The sequence below is a fragment of the Meleagris gallopavo genome, chromosome 1 (assembly GCF_905368555.1).
Source record: "Meleagris gallopavo chromosome 1, MGAL_WU_HG_1.1, whole genome shotgun sequence".
NCBI classification, from domain to species: Eukaryota; Metazoa; Chordata; class Aves; order Galliformes; family Phasianidae; genus Meleagris; species Meleagris gallopavo.
Genome location: NC_139404.1, coordinates 9,351,883 through 9,375,929, shown reverse-complemented (window position 1 = coordinate 9,375,929; position 24,047 = coordinate 9,351,883). Strand labels below are relative to the sequence as shown.

Genomic DNA, 24,047 nt, shown 5'->3' with positions numbered 1-24,047 from the left:
TACTCTGCCAATCTCTCATGGATCAAATTGCTTTTTTACTTGTTTTTGTGTGAACAATACATGTAAAACACAGAGACTGGTTTAACAGATTTAATCTTAGAACTGGAAAACATAAATGCTTCATAAAGGAACAAAACCAGAACTTGCACTACAAAACGATTTGATGTTATCAGACCAGATCTTGTTAGAGATTATGTGCAGCTATATCTCTATCTATCTACCTACCTACCTACCTACCTGTCATCTATCTATCTAATGTTTATAGCTTTATTACATCTGAGTCACAATTTTTGTATGTGAAACTCATGACTTACCCTTTTTGAAGAGATTTCCATGGAAATAATAGGAATTGGCACCTACAAAATAGGAAACATCTTTGCTTAGAAAAACTAATGTGGCTTTACTATGAGAACAAATTAGACAAAATAGCATTGATGTTTACTTTTATTCATCACTGCTAGATACTTGGATTTTTTCTAATTTCTGATCCTACAGAAAGATGTGAGGAAATTGTGGTTTTGGTAAGTTCTGCCTTAAAACAGTTTATTTAAAAGCCAACACTTATTTCAGGATTATCAGAGTCACAGGAACACTACAGTTTTCCTGGCAAACATAATATTATCTCATGCCATCACTGAACTGATTTTGTCCTAAATGAAAGTGATAAGTGGAATGTTCTTTATAACAAAACATTAATTGAAGATAAGATTAAAAGTAACAGGAATTCCTTCTCACATTTTTCTCTATCCTTGTTCAGATTTTCTGGAGCAATAGCAAAACACAGTTCCTAATAAGTTTATCAAAAAAAAGAGCAGAAAATGAAGAATTTGTGTCATAAAATAGACAATTAGAAAAATTATTGCGGACAACTACTATGTAATGTTTGTCACATTGTTTTAAATTTAACTGAAAAATTTTTGAGGCAGTTTTAAATATGCTTCATATACAGCACGGTTCACCTTGAATACTTGCAGTTCTTCAAGAATCACTTCTTCCATTGATTCTGTCTCTTGATTGTAAATTGTAATGACTTTCAGCACAATTCCATTATCTGGGAAGAAAAACAAACATAAAAATGCTGGAATAAAAATTACAGAAATTTTTATTTGACCTTCAAAGACTTTAAATAACTGCTACAGGACACACATATTAATCTTAGGAAATAATCACATATACTAATCTGTTTCAAAGACATTGTGACATGCTCTGGCCTATCTGGCAACTAAGCCATCTGAGACATCCCTGAAATACACGATAAATTAGCTAGTATTTTTCAAAGTCTAGGTTGTAATAACTTGGTGATCTGCAAAAGAGTGATCATATCTAAGATAAAGAAATTACAGTAGGAAGGGGAGTCCATCAAGTCATGGGAGTGTTAAGTGGTTTTAATTATAGGATCTGAGTGTTGACACTAGTTAGGAAACTACTAACTATCCTTAATTTCTCACAGCAGCTCCATTCTTCCAGGCAAGAACACCAACAAACTCAAGGGTTCCTTATATGCAGTCCTCTTTCTCTCACTGAGCTGCTGTTGAGCTGAAGGTGTTAATAAAAGAAAGATAAACAAATAAAAACTGTACTTTCAAAAAATTTAAGGCATTTTGAAATTTAGATCTATTTGTCTATTTGTCAGTACAACTCTTTCAGGAAATTAAAACACGAGAATGTCGCCTGGTCTTCCACCATTTCAGCTTTGTCTTGTTGACTATTATTAAAGCATCTTACTTTCCTTAATCTGAAAATCTGTCATCAACAATGGCAGCTATCAACTCCTTTCTTATGTTACTTTCTATTCACCTTTGAAATATTAAGCAGACAAAGAATGAAAAAAAAAAGTTCAGCAAAAGATCAAAGATGCAAACATAAAGGGGAACTACTTCTCAAAGAGAATATCTAAGGACATACATTTTATGATGAATTAATAAAAAAAAAATACAGTTTGAGTTCAGAATTTCTTAACTAATTTTTATCTACTGTTGTGGTACTTAGGACATAGTGGGCAATACTGCTGATGAGAGGATGGTTGAACAGATGATCTTATAGGCCATTTCCAGCCATAATGATTCTATGATTCTTCAATATTGCTGACAGATATGTGGAAAGTTAGTCCGGGTTTTCACACTTCTGCTTTGAACAAGCTTTCTAATGTGCAGTTCTACCTCAAGGAAATTTCTGCTGAGCTTTAAGACTGCTTACAAATGTTACACAGAAGGTGCTGGAGTCAGATAAAAGGGGATTAACTCTTTCTATTATTATATTGTCAAGAGAAGCAGGAGCTTTCTGATGCCAGAACATAGATTGAAGAAATTGACTTACAGTTTCTAAAGGCCAAATTCCTATGATGAAATTTCTTGTCATCTGAGATTGGACATCTCAAAACTAAGCAGCTGTTGGGTGTCAGTTCAGCACAACTCTGAAGTGCGTACTTATGTCTCATTAGTTTCAACTTTGCTGAATAGAGGATTTGTGTACAAATATCTGACATCTCAATCATAAATGCAAGAGTGGTAAATATGAAAAACCTAGTCACCATTATTAAATCTGCATTAGAGACATAGGTGATATATGACACAATGTTTTATAGACCACACAAAATCCAATGCTGAGACTGTACTGAGGCAATTTAAAAGCTTGGAATACATAACTAGTATAAATAAGCTTTTGCTGTTCTGTGAGCATGCTTCTTCTGAATGTTTTCAACACTGAAAAGTGCTTATCAGAGGAATTTCATTAAGTAAAAAATAATTCACTGTATATGCTTGCCTAGTCAAAATAGTCAAAATGATTTGTGTCATCACTGCTATTGTCAACTTGATAAAATGTGAATATATGAATCCTTGGATTTTTTCCAAGATTAGACATGACCAATCATCTCTAGTTCTAAGTTTTCCTCTTATTTTCTGAAGGTTTCTTATTTTTCAAATACCATTAGAATGTGCTTTTTTCTTCTCTAACTGCTTAGGGTTACAACAACTCTGTACCATACCCCTGTAATGTAATTTATCTTATTCATATTTATTTTTGGTAGGTGTTTAAAAAATTCAATTTAAATAAGCTCTATGTAAATTTTGAAAACAGTGTAATGGAAAGACAAGAAAACTTGACAGAAAGTTTCTAATATGTTATTTTTTATAACATATTTTAACTATGCATTTGAGTATATCTGCCTTCCTTCCTTGAGCTGTGTCAAAACCCAAGCCTAGAAGCTGTCAGTTTCTTTTTAACAATATCAGACAGACTTGTGGACTGCAGAAATGGAGAAGATAAAAATTGAAATAAACTTGAGCTGATGTTTTTGAAAATCACATCACCTGTGTTTCTCCCAGAGTCTAAATCCCAGCTGAGAATGATATTTATATACATGATGGTTTTGTGAAGTTTTAAAAATTCCAGAAATTGTATCAAGATTACTTTTTAGGGATGGTGTTGGTGGTAAATTCTATACTTTATTCTCTGTTCTTATTTTTTAGAAGTTTTTCCTACCATCATTTTTCTGTGAAATATCAGCAGTGTAGAATGACCACCCTCTTCTGTAATGTTATGAGTGAAGATTGGCTCAATCATGCACAGAATTATTGTTAGAGAGGGCTGTTGTAATGCTTTTTTTTTTGACTTTAGAAAATTTCCTTCATCCTGGACATCAAAAACCTATTGAAAAGGTTGTATTCCTGGTTTTCTTTATTTTACCTGTGCCAATGAACAACACATCATATTGCCCATCTTCAGCTTCCACTCTGTCCACAGCTATTTGCTTAAGGTTGTACTTTCCATCTGTTTTTACTAGAATTGGTCTTTTATGAACAGGCTTGATGGGCTGATACATCAATGGATGACTCCTGGCAAAATGGACAGCTTCATCAGGATAGTCTTTGGTGGTAGTGTACAGACCACCATTCACTTTGCTGGCACACTGCAAAAACAGAAAACACAGATTATTCTGAAGACTTGCCAAGTAAATTGTCTGAGACTAACATTGTTCATAGGGGTGATGACAAATCTGCACAAAACCTGGCATTTAAAGAACACTTTAGGATCTGTGACTGAGAAGTCTATGCTATATGCATGTATGAATTCTGAATCACGAGAAGCCAGTCAAGGTCTATTAATCTGCTGAGAAGAGCCTTGGAAATCCCATGTTTAGAGACTCCTTCCTGTCTGGCATAGTAAAAGCAGACTAAATATTGACACATTCAGATTTTGGCCAAAAAAAAAAAAGCATTTGTTTCATTCTCAGGTTCGTATTGAAGTTGTAATCAAAATGGCCATTGACAGAGGTAGAAGAAAGGAGTTTCCTGCTCCAGAAGACAGACAGTCATGTAAAGTCATCAGGGAAGTAATTTTTTAAATCAATCTCTAGTCTAATTGCTTTGTGATTGCAAAATACTTTATCATAAGATACTAAGCACGATTAAAAATGATGCCAGTGGGAACAGTAATTCTTGATCTCCTGTATTTTAACAGTATTAAATTTTATTCTAATTTCTGTCTCATGATGAAAGTATTATATATCATGCTTTAGTATGAATACCAGTGTTTGCATTGATCAGTCTACCATTTTGTAAAGCAAATACACTTCATGTGAATGACTGATTAAAAGAGGCTTATTCCTTTGGTTAAATGTGCAATTAGGGATAATTTAATGTGTTAAATAGAGAAATTAACTTTAGGATGCTTTGCAAAGGATATGGTGTCCCTTAACTGCACGTAAATTCTACATTTTGAGTTTGCTTCATGATGTCTAAGTGGAACCATTTATGATTAAGCTGGAAATATCTCAGTAGCCATTTACTTTCTCCAAATATTCATAAGGCAGTGTGGTTTTAAGAAGCATTTCAAGCAAAGCCACATTAGCAGCATCTCCCTGTTTAAATTGGATTTTTTCAATCAATAAAATGAAATAAAATACTCATTGTTTACCAGAAACGGTAATGTTAAACTTGCTGCCAACTGCAATTGACAAGAACAAACTCCTGCTCTTCTCAAATGGGGCAATGGTTGTTTCAAATTTTTGGGCTTAGCTTCAGGAAAGTATTTGTTCAGTGTTGACTTTAAAGTAATTGCATAATCAACCTAGTGATGGAGTTTTACTGGGTATTTACCATGCAGATATAGAGCAGGAGCCTGAAGATAGGCTAAGCCTCTGCTTTCCATGCACTGAATAGCATATCAAGTGAATAGGCATTGTCAACTTCCCTTTGTAAAGTTCCAGTCTTAGAGAGATTTAATAATCTTTTGCAGGCTTCTTTTTTAATTAAATAATTAAATAAGATTTGGTAGTCTAAAATTGAAACAGTAGATGCAGCCATCTCTGAAAACTATGAGCACTGTTTTTGAGGTAACTGATGTCATTTTCAGAAGCATCACAGTCTTAATACATTAGGTGAATTGTTTGAATAGCAACATAGAGTAGTGCAAAAAAAATAGTGCTTTAAGGAGAATTCAGAGTAGCAAACTGTAGAATCTGTCAGACTGCAATTCTAGTAGTGATTTTCTATTTATTTAGCTCTTAGCTGTTTCTTATTCCTTATAGACTCCATTTTTTTCCCATTCAGTAGCTGAGATGAAAGAGTGCTGAATCACAGAGATGCCTAATGATAAGTATTTCTGGCCTCTTGTCACTGTCACCTTTGTAATGGAAAAGGTAATAGGTAGTTAGGAGTTGGACTAGATGACCTTTAAGGTCCTATCCAGCTCAAATAATCCTATGATTCACCTTACAAATATGCTGACCTGTTTTTTGGAAACCTAAGATTATATACTACAGTTTTCACTTCTTGCTACTGGAAAAGTGTTGAAAAGATCTCTAAGCTGTACCCTTGATGAGCAGCCAAAAATGAATTAATTTTCTGTTAGTTGGCATAGTCAGCTACTCCAGCCTCTGATGTGCTCTGCAACTTATAGACAAATATGATTAACTGATTAATACTTGAGAAATACTTCCTTTGGGAAAATTATTTGCTCCTTTTTTTTATATCTGCTTCAGCTCCTGTACCTTGCCTTCAGAGCTGAGGAAGAATTGATTCTGAGTGGGTCTTAATAGAACCTTTCTGTAAATCATTGTCAACTTTGCTCAACTGCTGGCTCAACGCTCTGTCCTTCTTGCCAGCAAATGGTTTTCAATCTTCAGTAAATGTAATGCTATCTGTGTGCTATTATATTCATTAATACTGAATGCCTGCCTATTTCAGCTCCAGTTGAAACAATGTATGAGAGGTCTACTGTCTGCAAATAAAATGAATACCACTTAGAGAACTTGTATCATGTCATCTTTGTAAAACACACATTCATTTTACAATCTATGCATGATACTATCTCATTACTTGGTAAAACTGTAAAAACTGTAATTTTCTATTAAATATGTCAAATAAGAAAACTTTAATTGCTTTGAATTATACTGTTTTGCTCAAAATTTGATAAACATTTATCTGTTTTTCCACTCTGACTCAATACTGTTGATTTACTTCAATCAACATCAAGTAATCAAAACAACAACAACAACAAAAACCCCCAATATTTGGTATTGATATCAGCACAATTACAGTGGTCAAGATGGTCAAATGAAATGAATCCCAGATAATCTCTTTTTTAGCATCCAATTCTGTATTTTGACTTATTTCTCAAACTCCAGGAGAAGAAGACATAAACAATAATTTAAAATAAGAGAGGACAAGCATTTAAAATTAAGAATTTAAAATTGTACTACAGAAAGAAAATTTGTACTGGCATGGACTAGGTAAGCTAATAGGCCTTTCAACCTCTCATTCCTGTGATTTGGGGATGTTTACTTCTGCAAATGATTGCTTTTAGTGCAAAAGAGAATACTGATTCAGTTACAGAAGGAAAAACAACACTGAAAGTAACGCTCCAGCAACTGTTTATTCCACCGTTAAGCTCAATAGAGTGAGTCCTTAGCATGTGAGAAGATAAAAGAGGTGAAGTGTGAAAGCTATGTGTGGGTTTTAGCCAAACAGCTATTAGAAATGTCTTTGCATCCCACAGTGTAAAAGATCTGCACAATACAGACACGTTAAAGGGTAGAACTTCAGTGACTGTAAAGAAAAGCTCCTTTGTAAGCCATATTGCCAAAAGACATTGGACAAGAAGAAATAGTGATGTTTCTCTCTGGGTTATTCTGGCATTGCCTGTTGTAGGACTTATAGCAGGAAGGGGAAGGTGAAGGAGGCCCTGGATGTGCATAATCTGTGAAATGATGATGGATGCCTGCAATGCAAAGGGCACCCTCACGCACCACTGATCTCTTCACCCCTGAGGTAGGACATGAAATTCCTGGGCTAAGAATATGACAAAAATAAAAACTTCAGAAACTTCTTTTTCTTCCCTTTCTTTTTCCTTTTCCTTTACCATTTCCCCTTTCCTTTTCCCTTTTCCTTCTCTTCCCTTTTCTTTTATCTTCAGGATGTTGGTCTCTTAACACAAAGTTGCTGAATTTAGGTCCCAGTAAGATTTTGAAAAATCCTGTCCATTTAATTCCCCTGCTTTCCTTTGGGATCTGTTTTTCTAGTGCTTGATAAAACTTATTGCATTTTTTTTTTCAGAAATGCTTTAATATATATATGTTTAAATGAATACATCCTTGACTGTGAAGTCAGTAAGATTTTGCAGTAGTAAAATCTGCTTTTATTTCCTAAGTTCATTTACATTAACAAAAGCATGGAAAATAGATTGTACTTACTGAACCAGGTCTAGGATATGGTACTTTTCCTTCGTATAGAGCCCAGTGGTATTCGGGTCCTTCTTTATGAGCATATGGTCCATTGAAGGCTGCTCGGACGCTTGCCATATGGTAAACACATATAGCATATCCTCTAAATATATTGCTATGAAGTAAAATTCAGAGACATTGTTAAAACAGTATGCTGTATTTGCTACGTTATACTGGTATTATTATGTAATTAAAAAGAAGTCTCACTTCAACAGTATTCAGGGAGAAAAAACACTTTATGTTTCCTGGATGCTTTTCTTGTAACTACTATGTGCAATGTTCTTTATAGAATATTAATATATATATATGTTTATAATACTTATCTGAGAAATCTCAGTGCTTTTATCTCCAAATTTCAGGCTGATGATTACAGGCTCTAAATGTGAGAGAGGAATGGCAGGAAACTCAGCTTAGGTCTTTTATGTCTTTGTGCCAGTGTATGGGAATGCTGGTCAGAATTATCATAAAGACTAATCTGCGTAGATCAATCCACATATAATATCTTTTTCTTTTCAAATTTTATACATCTTACACTCTTAATTCTGGGGAAGGAATTCATTATTTTTTAAAGAAGCATCAATGCTCCTTGCAAAACAGTTCTCTCTGAAGTCTCCAGAAGGTGATCCAGATAATTTTAGTTAGGTGTTCACCTCTTCCTGCTGGCATAGAGAGCCAGCAAGAACTGGTATGTGAAAATTTCCTTAGAGGACTATGTCTGTCTATCTTCAAAAACAATAAAGCAACAAAGCAAAATACCAGCCATAGCATAGCTGCTCCTCTCTATCAGTGACATCCTAAAGTTAGATCTCCAAGAAACAAGCTAGCACTTGGATTACACTGATGTGGAAAAGGAGGCCACCAGCAACACCACAGCTAATGATTTAGGTTTTGCTAAGAAGTTAATAGCAATTTAAGCTACTGTCTACTTAATGCTGAATTACAGTGGAGGTCTTCAAGGAAGACAGGTGGTTTTCATAGACTGCTCTTATAACCATGCAGGAGTACGTAAATATTGGCACTAGAAAATTATCAGTTAGAGAAATACTTAGTTAATTCATGTTTTCTGGGAAACAGATAAACTGTATCATGATGTGGGACTTCAAGCCACCATCACAAAGCAGTTTTTACATTAACAAGAAAGACCACTGTGAATAGAACAGGGATTAAACTGTTTGCTATGTATTTTCTCTGTGTTATTCATCATGGAGCTCTTCTGTCTGTTTGATAGCTTGTTCAAACATTCCTCTACTGCTGCTGTTATTTCTTCTAGTTGTTTACCTTGTAGTGCTGAAGAGGCCAAATATCACTGGATTTTTGTTATCACGAGTTTGCAGCAAAAACACATCCTCTGTAAAACATAAATGTTATTAATAGCAAACTAATCTTCTCAGTCCCAAAAGAGGCACTTCATTGTTTATTGCAGAGGTAATCTTATTTAACTCATATATGCTATTTTTTAATGCAGATTTTAGATGCATTCTTTAAAAACAATACAATGAGTAAAGCTATAATTGATGACAACCAACTCCATATGTATGTTTTCTACTAATGAAAGCATTTAAAGTATAAAGTAAGACCTGTTATCATGACTGTACATATTTTTCTACAATTATTTTATTTCAGTTTAGGGTATTTACCTAATTCATCAAAATGAGTATCAATTCCATTTCTCCCAGGCACAGAACAAACTAGTCTGGTTTTGAGGAAAGTGCTCCATTTATTCACAAGCATTCGCTGTCCTCCCATGTCATTCTGCATAAAAAGAAACAAACACTTATGGTAATTTAAATAACTCTAGAAGCACAAACATCTCCACTGAATTAGTCTCTTGTATCTCTTAATGTCAAAAGCATGCATTTTCAGACCACATGTCCATTAGTAGTATAACTGCTTTGGAGATGGTAAGATGCATGTAAGATTGCACTGATCAAGTCCAGGCCTTATAAGACTTGTGGGCTTGTAAGAATTTTTAAATTCTGTATTGCATCCCTGCATAGGTTAAATACACAGCTGTTGTAAACCTCTTTTTGGTTAACTGGATGTAATGAGTACATTAACAAAACCTAGCTCTGCTTTAGCATTCACTGCAGGGTTTAATGAACATTGTTGGAAATTGAAGCCCTGAATCTATACAGCTGGTACAGCTGGAAAAGCCTGAGGGAAGTGTCTATAAGATGTTCTAACAATTTAACAATTTTTCAGCAACTTTAATACCCACTTTACTATGGCTGACACTTTTTTTTTTCTTTTTTTTTTTTTTTTCTCTTGGGATTGTTAATAAAATGATTAATTTAACTCAGCAATCAGACTTTGTAACTTTAAATAGCATTCTCAGTACCTATGGCCTGATATTCAGGTAGGTTGTGTAAGTGCATACTGAAGGTTCTGTAAGAGGCTTGCTAAATTCCTCTCACAACTTTATACTACTGAAATTAATGGATTTTCTCATCTTCACATTGACATCTTAAAAGAAAAATAAAATCCATTTTCCTTAGAAAAGATATATACAGAATAGATGCCTCGGAGTTGTAAAACCTGTTACAACACAAATGAAAATGTAAAAGCTGATAAAAAGGCCAGTTCTCAAATCACTAGCTAGCTTTTGACTTTTTATATTCATGAAATCAAATTTGAACTACAGCATACAGAGCGAAGGGTGTTAAGATAATGTCTGGATGTTAAATCATTCGGAGTTTTGGACATGTGGAGGAGAAAAATCTGTGGGATTTTGGTCTAACTCTTTGCTAAAGATAAGACATTCAGGTCAATATATTTCAGACTAGAGGGAGTTATCAACATAATCTATTCTGACATATACCAGAACATAGGGCAAAGAATTTGGCTTCAGGCCTTGATGCCTTGTTAAATTCAGAAAGCCAACTGCCTATGAGAATGATAATGTCTTAGGCCCTATTTGGTACTCTGTATACTCTGTTTTAAGTTATGTATGGACACATTTAAAGCCATTTTAACAAGTAGTATGTTGGTGGGCATATATAACGCACAGTATACTTTGGGTTGAAGGAATGTTTTTTATCTTGTATCTTGTTCTTTGCCCCTTAGTTTTAGGAAATTATCTCCCACAGTTAGGAAGGAACATAATTTATTTCAGAAATGAAGATGGATGCTAAGAAATAAACTTCTCACTCTTTTCTAGGCAATTCAATCCTTTGTTCCAGTTTCCTTTTTATGCACATTCTTCCTTATAGGATGTTGAGAGGAACAGGAATTATATATAAAATAAAAGCAATTAGCTATTAGTTAGAAAACACTCTATAGATGCATGAGAAAGATATTTGAAATTTACAGAATCCCAGAATGACAGAACCATGAATTTGGCAGGGACTTTTGGATATTTTTTAGTCCAACTGGCCTGCTAAATTGGGTCATCTACAGAAAGTCACTTGGGACCATAATCAGGTGGGTTTTGAATATCTCCAAGGACACTCCACAACCTCTCTGTGCAACCATTCTAATACAAGAAAAAAGTTATTTCTTATAGTCAGATAGAATATGGATGTTTCAGTCAGTGCCCATTGCCTCTTATCCTGTTGTACTGGCTACAAAAGGATATCTGGTTGGATAGCTGTCAACTCTGCATAAATGCAATTGAGTGAAGTCTGCACCATGCTGACAGAGTAGAAAAGTGAGAGGAAGCATCAGGGAGAACTTGTGTCTGGGCTGGTCCTGTCAACAGAAGTGTGTAACATCAGTTAATGTCACCTGTGAGAAATACAGAAGGACCTGCAGACAGTATTATGGACAATGGAGCCTTGATTTGAATTGAGTAAATGAGTCCTGTGGGGAACTGTTCTTACTGCTATCACGTATCAGCTCAAAGAAAGATGGAATTGAATAATAGGGTGTCCAAACTTTATTTTCATCTCTCAAGGAGAATTTGTTTCAAGACCAAATTTGGGCTATTTTTGAATTTTCTAATATTTGGGGACATTGAGAAGCAGAGTTTTCAGTCAGATCTATAATCTACTGTACATTATCAGATGCCATATTGCCTGGGAGAGAAGGAAAAAAGAAAGGAGAATACTTTTCATTTATTTATTTATTTATTTATTTATTTATTTTCTCGTCCAGTTGAGGTATCAGAAAAATGTTCTCACCACACACACACGTCCCACTCTGGTGTAAATGGCATGAGTGCTTGTCTCAGCCTCTAACGCTTTTTCAGTAAAGAAGAAATACACTTTGTTATCATCGTGGTCTTCATTGTCAGGAATCATGTATGAGCCAACAAATTTTGGTTCTTCAAAAGAAAACAAAATTGAATTCAGATAAAGTTCATTAAAACATCTTTTTTATATATTTTTTTTCAGTCCTTAAAATCAACTGGTAGCTAAGAAAAAAAGAAAATGGAAGAGTCAGGGATATGTCAGTCAAAGAGTTACCTTTGGAAAAATCAAATTTTTTACATGTGGATGTGTATAGGATATGTGGAATACATTAGTGTAAAACTATTTTTATCACTGATAAAAATCAAACAAGTCAATATGTACGTGTGCAAGAAAAAGATCTCTTTCTATTTTTGTTCTCCGAGGTTTTTATATTTGGGTTAGGCTAAAACCTGGCAACAATATTCACATAACAATCTCTGGTTCCATACAAATCATGCATAGGAATGCTAACCAGAAAGACAGCTAATTTAAAGTTCAGCTAATAACTGTAATATGAACGCATATCTTCATAGACAGAAGACACATTGTGTATTTTTTTTTGTCATGAAATAAAATAAAAACCTGCTTTCACATTTTGTTACAGAGTTGAAGCCTAAGTACTAACTTTGGTGTGTGCTCTATAACTTTTAACCCCACACCATGGTAAGCTATGAATGATTTAAGCTCACAGAATCATTGCAAATTTTTTATGAACTCCTTAAATGAGAATGTAATAGTACATGTAATTACATGAATGTAGTTCATGTAATCAGTACAATTTCTTAAGAAGCAGTTGGTAATGTAAATATTTTCTAAATTCTTGTTCCTTATGAAAAATAGTCACTGTTTTAAGATATGGCTAAAGAATTTTCGCTTGCTATTTTCTCAAGTGTTTTCCAATATACATTTAAATACATTTACAGATTTAAATACAGATTTAAATTTCAAATATGGTGTAAATTAAAAACAAAGTTTGAGGCCACAATGCAGAGAATTCTATACTTAAAGGAATTACACCTTCCAGAGAGAAGAGCAACTTTACTTCTATATTGAGACGTTCATGTTGTTGTTACTACACATGTATAGCTGGTCTTAACGCTGAGTTAGCAAGGATTCAAGTATTGAGCTTACAGTGGATATCATAATATTCCAAACACGCTTTTGTAAGATGAATTCAAGTATGATTTCAAATTCATGCAGGAAAATAAACCATGAAATTTTCTCTCTCTTCTGATTCCAGAGAAAACTGTCCTGACATTTGAGAGAAAAAATGTCTTTTCTAGTTATGTTCATTGAAAAGATGCTGCACAACAGATGAACCACCATAAAAGGAAAGTATTGAATCTCCTTGCCAAACATTAGCTGTAGTTACGTCACTTTTAAGATTAATTATTGCAAAATTTTTGGAGTGAGAAAAATCCAGAGTCTGGCTCTTAATTGCAAAGAAATTTAAATTCTTTGGAATTCAATTACATTCCAAGTTGAAGAGCATGAAATATTTTCTAAGTAAGTTCTCCAGCATAGGAATTTTCTCAATGTTTTTCTAGTGCAATAATTTTGTGATTTTCTTCTAAATAATCTGCTTTAATTTTTATTTCATTTAACTGTATGATCATTGTGTTTTTATTATTTTATGTTGTTGTATAATACCTCTTTAGCACAGAATGTGGTGAAGATTCAGTTGTTTGATTGCAACAACAAGAGGAAATGACCTCATATTGAAAAAAAGAGCAGCATGTAGAATTTCTAATTAGAAATTCTAATCAAATAAACATGTTTAAAATAGTATTTTAATCATATCTGGAGTCATGAAATAATATGGAACATCCAGAGTACACTTTTAAAAGTGAAAAATAGAGGATTTTGAAGTTTCACTTCTTAAAGCTAATATGTAATCAGAGTAAAGATTTCAATTTGTTAATCGTAGCAGAAGATTAATGAAAAATTTCATGGGAAAAAAAAAAGATACTCTAAACACATTTATCTCCAATGAGATATAGCCAGGAAAGGACAATATCATTTAAGTTTTTGGATAAATAAAATTTCTCTAGTTATCCAAAGCACTACTGGTTCCATGTTCTTTCTTCTCCTATTTTCTGTACCTTTCAACAGGCGCTCACTATCCGGTTCTGTTCGGAGATGTGCCATCCGATTCATGGTGCGAAAGACAGCAGCATCTCTTCCCCAGTAGTCACTGTAGAGACCAGTGAAAAGTTCACCACCTGTAGACCACATATAAAACAAATAAAAAAACATGCAAATTTGATAATTTTTTCTTTATAACAATATAATTTCCTTGAATACTGTGGATGCCGCATTACAAGCATGGCTCGTTATTGTTTGCCCAAAAAGGGGTGACAAAGTGTCAGTAAGTTACATGCAGCTTAAAGGGTTTATAGTTATTGTTCATATCAGCACCGTAGCGCTTATGGTTGAAACACTATGAGGTCAACAATTTTTAATTTTGTTCAAAAGACAATGTCTTTGGAATAGATTTGCACAAAAAATGTGAAAGCATTAAAATGACAACCACATAAAGAACAATAACGTCTGTAACATCAAGCGTCTAAATACAATTATCTCACTCTCAATTCAGTTAGTGCCTTGCCCTTGAGATACCTACTCTTTATCAGAACTTAAGATTTCACCAGTGCTGTTCCCCTGACGCATGGTTTGCTTCTGAGCACTTATAGTTGTGGATTTGTCTTGTTAATGAGGAGCAGTGTTACTTGGTCCCAGAACTGGATGCGGGGTTTATGAGTACTTTAGAGATGGAGTTTTCTCCTAGGTTGGAGAGATAAGAAACTGCACTTGCCAGTTTAGAGTTCATTTTTATAAAGAAACACAAGTTTTATTAGGCTGAGATGCTTTCCCTTTAGCTTGCTGAATCTGTTCTACTATACCTGGGATAGCCACATCTGGCTGTATCTTGCTGGATGAAGTACTTAGGTGTTCAGAGGGCAAGAGAATGGATGGTTCTCAGAGGTCCCTTCCAACTCTAAGGGTTCTGTGATTCTATAATTCTAAATAAGCCTGTTTTTCTCTGGCCTGTTTTTCTCTGGCCTAGCAATGACTTGTTTACGTATCTATAAGCTATTCACCAGAGTAGGGACAGGATCTGGTGGCAAATATTTGCTGGCAAAATTATGAGAGCAGAACAGGGACTGATTTTCAAAAGGGCATTTATGAATTAAGCAAGTGTAGTGAAATATTATAAGCTATATTGATTGCCAGTAACTTTTGAAAATTTATATATCATTAGATATAACCACTGAATACATATGCTCAGAAATCTGGCCTATCACTATCTGGGTCAGATATAACCAGAAATAATTCCATGGGTGTGATTCCCTATAAACTAGTCAAGCAGTAAGAGTAATTTACTTCATATCCGTTTGGAATTAGAATACAAATTTCTTAGGCCTAAATTTAAAAGCTGAAAATGTTGGTCACTAGGTGGCATCCTTATGTCAGAAAACAACACAGCAGGAATTACCCTGCACAAGAAGGAAATTAGTTATTGCCAGTTCTTGGCTAATCTGAGTGGAGATTTCAGTGGCACGGTTTCCTACTCCCTAATCAAAACAAACGACTCGTCATTTCAAATAACATTTGCTGGCATTTGTAAACGATTACAGCAAAAGCAAGAATGTTGCTTGTTGGTCTCCCTCAGTGTTTGAAATTTGTTTATTTTAAGAGATATATATGAATTTAATGGTACAATAACTCTAAATAATGATTCTGAACAGTTTAGAGTAGTTTGGCAGCTGGGGCTGGTTCAGAGACCTCTGCTGAGCATAGTTTTCCCCTAGGCTTCACCTTATGAAGAATGGATATTATCTTGTAAAATACATGATGATAATTCAGTGTAAAATATTGCCAAGTGAAATTAAAAGTAAATATAAATTATAGCACCAGTAGAAGTAATAGAAAGCTTTACTTAAAAAAATGACAATAACAACAAAAAACCAGAGAGGTGCTTAAACAGAAGAACTCACCAGTGTCTGAATAATGTTCCAAGCAAGCGTTACAATCCTAATTAATGAATTACATTAGTCATAAACTCCTCTCTAAGAATTCCACTCTATAATTTTTGTTTTCTTCTTGTTCAGTTTTTTTGGTAAATTATGGTGATGTATAATAAAAATGAGCCTGTTGTCTTTTCAACACAGTAGTATAATGGGGAAAGTGCATTCATGCAGGCTAGACAATTCTTCACATTTTGCTAGTGATCAAGATTAATTAGCAGTTATACAAATATTCAAAAGATCAGATGGGGAGGCTATTCAATCTATTTGACATAGGTATAAAGTATCTGTATGCATAATTATCTGCTGGTATGTCACCCCACCATATACTGGGCAACTTATCACTGATTTTACCTTTGAGATTCCAGGAGAAATAAACTGAAGTCTTGGATGGATTTTGTTCCACGGAAGATAACTTACACATACAGACATTAAATCTGATTTTTTATAATGAAGTATTTCTAAGTTAAACATAAGACAAGTAACAAGAATGAACAGAAGGCCTAGGGAGGGAGATGAGATAATATTGAACTATGTGACACAAGTGTATTAAGCATAATTCTGAGATCTCTCACACTTTTGACATTAAGCGGATCTTCTCTTTTCCTGTTCAATAGCTCTTTGCCCACGACTTTCAAATGAATGCTGTGAATCTTGAACAGTTAGGTTTTTAAAAGTGCTAATTCTAGTTTTAAAGACAACTTGAGGTTGTGTTTTGAAAAATCTTAGCATTATTTCTATCTTTTTATCCTCTGTTGGTACTACATATCAGCTCACATCTATCTTAGTTGCAAAGTTTTGTAGTGCTGCAGATCACTGATAAACCAGTGTCTTCCAGGAAAAATCAACTGCAAGTTGAGTGATTTCACAGACCATCACCATTCTTCCTCTTTTCCAGAAAAATTATAGCATCAGTGAGGAATTACATGTACACATACTTGACAAATTAATGGCTATGGTTAAGTTTAACAGAGTCTGGTTACACCTGATGGAACAAGAATTAAAACTTTCTTTTTTTGCCTTATTTAAACAAATAAAAATTCTCATAGCTCTCAAAACCAAACTGAAAATTACATATATACACACAAAAATAGTTTTAGTTCAAGTGATGTAGTAGCAGTATCGTGTCCAGATGTGGAGTCCTCAGTACAGGAGAGAAATGGACCTGTTGAAGCATGACCAGAGGAGGGCCACAAAAATTATCCGAGGGATGGAACACTTCTCCTACAAGGACAGGCTGAGAGAGATAGGGATTAGATGGGACTAGATAACATTCAAAGGCCCCTTCCAACTCTAAGGACTTTATGATTCTATGATATGTACACACTTTTGAACACTTATTTTTTTCAAGCAAGTAAGTATATCAAAATTCTGAGGGTTTGCTTACAAGGCACCTGTATTTTTTCCATGTTCTTGGATTAAAGAATAAAGCCCATTTTCGTTCAATCAAACCCAATTTTTATCTGAAGCCTAGAATTTCTGGGTAACAACCCTTGAACTGATGCCTAAGATATCAGAAACTACAGAAAATTTTGATAAAATGTCGAAGTTTATATAATAGTCTTTGAGCTACACTTCAGTTAAATTATTTTTTCCCCTATTTTTTGTTGCTTAATTAATTATCTGAATGTTGCAGTTATACACCATCGCCATATGTAACAGAATCATAGAATCCTTAGAGTTGGAAAGTACTCTCAAAGGTCATCTAGTCCAACTTCCCTGCAATGAACAGGGACATACACAGCTAGATCAGGTTGCCCAGGGCCTGGTCCAGCTGTGCCTTGAAAGTCCCCAGGGACGTAGCATCCACCACATCTCTGGGCAACCTGTTCCAGTGCCTCATCATCCTCACTGTAAGAGATTTTTTCCTTATATCCAACCTAAATCTACTCTGTTTGAGCTTGAAGCCATTTCCACTTGTTCTGTCATCACAGACCCTGCTAAGGAGTCTGTCCCCTTCTTTCTCTAGCTCCCCTTCAGATACTCTGAAGGCTTCTCTTGGTCACTTCACAGCCTTCTCTCACAGCCCGAGCTCTCTCAGCCTTTACTCGTAGGAGAGGTGTTCCATTCCAGGGATCATTTTTGTGCCCCTCCTCTGTACGTGTTCCAACAGGTCCATGTCTCTCCTGTATTGAAGACTCCCCATCTGGACACATTATTCCAGGTGAGGCCTCATCAGCACAGAGCAGAGGGAGAGGATCACCTTCTTCACTCTGCTGGCCACATTTCTTTTGATGCAGCCCAGGTTATGGTTGGCTTTCTGAGCTGTCAGGGCATACTGCTGGCTCCTTGACAGCTTCCTATCCACCAGTACCCCCAGGTTTTTTTTAGCAGGGCTGCACTTAACCCTTTCATCCCCCAGCTTATGTTGCTAAAGGGGGTTGCTTTTACCCAAGCCTGTCTAGGTCAGTGAATTTGAGGTATATGTACAATCATAAAAAATTATAATTATTTAAAGATGCATCAAATAAATACAGAGGATATATATATAAACATGCATATACACGTAAAGCATTGAGTCATATCTCTTTTCACTAGATTTAGGTCTACTCATGCTTACCTGTTTTTAATCCACATAAAATGACTTTCATAACATGTGAATTTAAAGAACATACAAAGCCATGAGACTGATTTTGTTCTTGTGTCTGTTAACTGCACTCAAGCTAACTATATAAGGAATAAAGCTACTCTGATCTGAATATATGATGGGTTAAGTACGTTTTTATTTTATTATCACTGTAATATCCATTCTACATCCTATACAGGGCTATATCCATACTACATCCATCTTACTTTGGGCTCCTATTACTAACAAAGAACTTGTATTTACTGTTTTTAACGTGATGGCTCTACAGCCTATCAATTTCAGTCAATGTTGGAATTTCCATTTAACAGAAGTTCTCAAACTATAAGGTAATTTTGAAGTTTTATGTGCTCTATCCATTACCATTAGTTTTACTGGACTAAGACAAAACAGTCAGATTTTTAGCAAATTTCATTTTTCACCATAGACAACCACAAAATCAAAATAAATAGGCAATTACTTATCCAATAAACTTTCTGACTATATTTACTTTTTCTGTCTGTCACTCAACTTTTGTCTTCTGTTCTGAGATAAACCGCTTTATTTTTAATTCATTGTCTAAAGTAAATTAAAATACACAAAACATGAAGCTGCCCTAGGACTGCAAACAACAGAAACTATTAGAATGGATTCCCTGGGTGTAAGGCTTATCATTACTTACTTGTGAAAAATTTCAGGTAACAAAATATAGGCATAAGCTAATTTCTCAACTTTCAAGAGGCAGTGTGATCTAAGTTAATCAGTGTGTGTGATCAGATATCAAACAGAGTTATGGCTATTGAAAACAGATGGGAGAGTTCACTGCAAATAATTTCTTTTTTTAATACGTAGTTTACCTAAATGTGCACTCATCTAACATCTGTTTTGCTTCCTGATGGTGACAGTAAATTGTTAAAAGTTAATTGTTCATAAATTGGGAAATTCATTACAAGCTACTTTACGATTGGGTCAGATGACACATAATAAAGCTTAAAAGAACACGGATATAGTTTTAAAATCATGAACTACTGTTTTCTTGAAGTGAGGATTTTAACAGAAGTGTTGAGATAAATTAAGAGACACAGCACAATAGAGTTTCTTTGCTCATAAATTAATTTGCTAAATCTGTTTCTAATTAGGGATGCTGCAAATGATCTTTAAAGCTGAAGAACTTTTAAACTTTTATCAGAAGTAGATCAAGTTTCTTTGTTAGCCTAATCCTCACTGTTAATCAGTAGCTACACAGGTATAAATTGCTGTGTCAATGAAAGTTAGAGCTGTTTCTTACAGAGGTGGAAGTAGGTTTTGGATTTTTTTGTTACGAAGAAAGGGAAGCTGGGATATGAAAGGCTTTGGTAAAAGTTTTGCTTAATTTTTTTTCAAGGACTTGCACACCAACTGAGCCTGAATGGAAGAGTGAAGCATCTTTGAATACAACTTCCAAAGGAAAATTACTTCATACCAACTAAAAGGAGTTTTCATGTCCAAGAAACTGGAGGGTGTGAAAAAGAAGGGAATTTCCAAGTGTTGGGTGGAGGACTGGAAGACCAGTCCTGAGGAGTGCATGGTGTTGACATGTCCTGGCACGGGGTCACAGCCACCATCAGCTGGTACCAGAGTTGGTATGAAGGATGGAGCATCCCTTTCTTTAGAGTGCATTTGGCATTAGATACTTCAGTCTGTTTTCAAAAATCAATTAAAAGATTCTTTAATATTAAACATGTTTGCATTTCTGTCTTTGACCATTTTCAAATGGATTCATACAGAGGTAAAGGATATACAGTCTGTAATTTAAGAAGCAGCATTAATTCTATTTATTCTGTAAGCTATATGTTTCTGGTTATTAGAATACAGTAGAATACATGGAAACAACTTTAGGACGTTTTTCTTAACTATTGGGAATGTCTAACTCCAGTAGAATTATAAATATAATAAATAGGTCAAAGAACGTTGCTTTGTTTTTAAAACATTCTATAATTACTTGAAATAAAATAATTTCCATTGGATCAAGGAAGCCTCTAAATAGCTTTCTCAGGTCATATTAGTCTTTGTGAAGTGGTGAAAGTTTGTCTGTTTTTTGGATATGTATCAGTGATGTGATAAAAATATATTATTTTCCCATGTTACACTTGCATATTACAGAACGCTTTGTGAGATTGATCTTCTAAGTCTTTGACTGGATGTTCAGAACAGACCACCGATTACAAAAGAAAGACTTTTTTCATGAATTACCTTTGCAGATAAAACCGGGAGGATCCGTAGGACCTCCCATAATAAAGGCACAGTAATGAATAGGCCAGAAGCACAACAACTAATCACTAGTCTTGAAATGCTCAGTGGGACAATCTGGCTTCCACTTGAGCAAATAAAATTCACATTGATCTCACAGTAGGAACATGATCAGGTTAATTTATTTACTTATGTCTCAGTTAAGATTGAGAAGGACTTCCAAGATCGTGAGGTTTCAGGCCTACAGCAAATTCCATGGGATAAGCCCTTGCACTCAGGCTTGAGCTAAGATTGTAATCTGTTAAAAACTGTAGAAAAAATTTGGAAATAAGAGTGGAAGAAAGGCGTAACAATCTGTACGTAATGGATTTTGGAAGGTCAGACAAAATGCAATCTAATTTTTCCCTGATTCTTTCATGACTTCCTAAACCAACAACCCAAGAATTTGAGCTGTAGTGTTTGATAATGAGAATTAACAATATTTTGATGAATTGCAGCAATTTGAGAGATTTGGCATCACTAGTAAATATTCTTCTTGTACTTTGTTGTTTTAAATGAAAACATAAACCTACCTTAGAAAAATATATATTTGTCACTCATGACCAGTACCTCCTCAGCATATAGGTGATTTGTATCAATTCAGTTAATGATTAAAAACTTTAGCTGTCTAAATTAAAGTTCCAACTCTTATATTTTAAATGAAATGTAAAAATCAGTCTCTCCCTTTTTGTAACCTTGAAAAACTTAAAATTTATTTGATCTTTAGCTTCTCTTTTCTAGCTCTTTCTTTCAATTACTATTCTTTTTGAATGTTCAGTTTTCATTTTATTTGTATTTCCTAAAAACATAAAGTCACTGTGTTACTCCCTAAGTGTATCTAAATTCCACCTTTTACCTGCTGTTCCAGTGTGTTTTTAGCCAATGTACTATAATATTGCCATGTTTGCTTCATCTCACAAAATGTTCTCAGGAACAAATTACAGTGGAAAAAAAACCCACATGGCTTACTGAACTACAACTTCAAAGTTCATAGCCCTACAGTGATAAACTTACCAGCAAAGCAATGAGGAACACTAGCTCAGCACAGATATCTGCCACTGCAGGAAATACACTGAATTCTGTTATAATTGTTGATTGAACGATCAACAGAAAATCACTTGTTTTTTTAGAAGACAACACAGAAAAAAATTGTTTCAAATTCAAAAAATACTATACATTATGTAAACAATAAGTGCCTCAGATTAAAAAAAGAAACAATACAAAACAAAATTTGCATGTTTACAAGATGCCTGCTAATCAGATTACATCCCAAAAGATAAAAATTAGTAAGCTTTGCACATTTATCTCAGTGATTTATAAGGCTAAGCTAGGTGTATTGCTTTGCTTTGAAATAAAGTAGGAAATTATTTCCAAAATTACACAATCAATTACTTTTTCATCACACATGCCATTTAACCTCTACTAACTCCACTGAAACATTCTTGCTGGAATAAATGCTGCCTGAGATGTAACATTAACACAGCAGCAGTGTGAGGATTAAGTGTGACACATAGAAAGCAGTGAAAGACTGACAACACCTTGGCATGCTGAAGAAAGATGCTCAAAACGACAGATTGACATGACCATGAAGCTTGTGACATAAAGATCATTACCAATTAAGATGGAAGTGAAGGAAGAAGTAGGGTCAAAAGGGCACCTGCCTCGTCCTCTCTCAAATTTGTGCGATTCCAGTTGAAACAGATGATCCTTAAAAAAAAAAAAAAAATCACAGAAAACAGTGTAAGCCCTACAGGCAAATAAAAAAGTCCTCAGAGACCAGCTTTAACTTTGTTATATCTTTGTTCTGAATTGAATTCATTAGGGAGAAAATGCAATTACTGTTGTTCACTGATATGCTCATAAAAATTATCCGGTTTCTACAAATCACTGCTGTGTGTGCACTGTCCCAAAAGAATCGTTTAAATATGCAGTAAAATTGGACTTCTTTCATGTATATGGGAGCTGAATATTTCTCTGTCTTTCCTCCAAATTACCTACACTTTAGATAGAAATCTTGCCATGGAATGTTTTTCCCTCTTTAAACATTTTTTCCAATGGTTGTTAAAATAAATCATGCCGTGTTATCTTCTGTTTTTAGCTTTTAAATGTTTATCTATCTTCTTCCTAAAAGTATGCTCAGAAATGTTATAGTTTACAAAGCAGATGTAACTTCTGCAGAATATAGGCATGAAAAAAACATAGGCAACTTTGTCAAATTTCCTTTGTAAGTCTTTAAAGGCAGATAAATAATTTGCAATTAAGATTTTCATTTGGATTGGTGCTTTTCTCTCACCTTTTTCAAAAGAACCCAACAAATACTGTCTGAATAAATTATCAAGTGAGAGTACTTTTCAAAAGATTTATATATTAACCCCCCCAAAAAACAAAACAAAACAACAACAAAACAGAAAACACAATCCATATAACAAAATGCAGAGATTTGTGAAGAATAAAAGGGGAAATAGAAAGAAGGCTCACCTATGAAATCTCCATAAACCACACAGACATAGAATCATAGAACTGCTCAGGTTGGAAAAGACCTTACGGATCACCAAGTCCAGCCACAACCTAACCATACTACCCTAACTCTAATGACCCTCCTCTAAATTACGTCCTTGACCACCGCATCTAAACAGTTTTTAAACACATCCAGGGATGGTGACTCAACCACCTCCGTGGGGAGCCTATTCCAGTGCTCAACCAACCTTTTTGTAAAGAATTTTTTCTGATATCCAACCTAATCCCCCACTCTGGCGGAACTTGAGGGCATTTCCCCTCATCCGGCCACCTGTCACCAGTGGGAAAAGACCAACCCTCTCTCACTGCAATCACCTTTCAGGTATTGGAAGAGAGCAGCCTACATTTCCCCAGACTAAACAGCCTCGGTTCCTTTAGTTACTCCTCATAGAACGTACTCTCCAAGCCCTTCACAAGCCTTGTTGCCCTTCTTTGGACCTGCTCCAGCATCTCAATGTCCTTTCTGAATTGAGGTGCCCAAAACTGAACACAGTACTCGAGGTGAGACCTCACCAATGCCGAGTACAAGGGCAGGATTATTTCTCTAGTCCTGCTCACCACACCATTCCTGATACAAGCAAGGATGCCATTGGCTTTCTTGGCCACCTGGGCACACTGCTGGCTCATATTCAATTGACTATCCATCAGTACACCAACATCAACAGTGTGACTGAGAAACTGAAGTAGTCTAGCAGTTTCACTTTGATGTAAGAGTTTTATTCAAAAGAATAATGAAATACAGATTTTATCAAAATATTGGATACATTCAATCTATGTAT

The 24,047-nt window shown here is 34.8% G+C and overlaps 1 protein-coding gene across 1 annotated transcript in view; it reads right to left on the bottom strand.

Annotated features, from left to right (window-relative positions):
* Positions 1 to 24,047, bottom strand: part of SEMA3E (semaphorin 3E) — a 130,270-nt gene that overhangs the window by 13,989 nt on the left and 92,234 nt on the right. The window contains exons 5-13 of the mRNA XM_085216357.1: positions 22,365 to 22,458; positions 13,995 to 14,114; positions 11,842 to 11,984; positions 9,361 to 9,475; positions 9,002 to 9,071; positions 7,694 to 7,838; positions 3,688 to 3,910; positions 960 to 1,051; positions 315 to 356 (exon numbers count right to left, since the gene is read on the bottom strand). Of these exons, the coding sequence (XP_085072483.1) occupies positions 315 to 356; positions 960 to 1,051; positions 3,688 to 3,910; positions 7,694 to 7,838; positions 9,002 to 9,071; positions 9,361 to 9,475; positions 11,842 to 11,984; positions 13,995 to 14,114; positions 22,365 to 22,458 (1,044 nt within the window). The remainder of the gene's footprint in view (positions 1 to 314; positions 357 to 959; positions 1,052 to 3,687; positions 3,911 to 7,693; positions 7,839 to 9,001; positions 9,072 to 9,360; positions 9,476 to 11,841; positions 11,985 to 13,994; positions 14,115 to 22,364; positions 22,459 to 24,047) is intronic.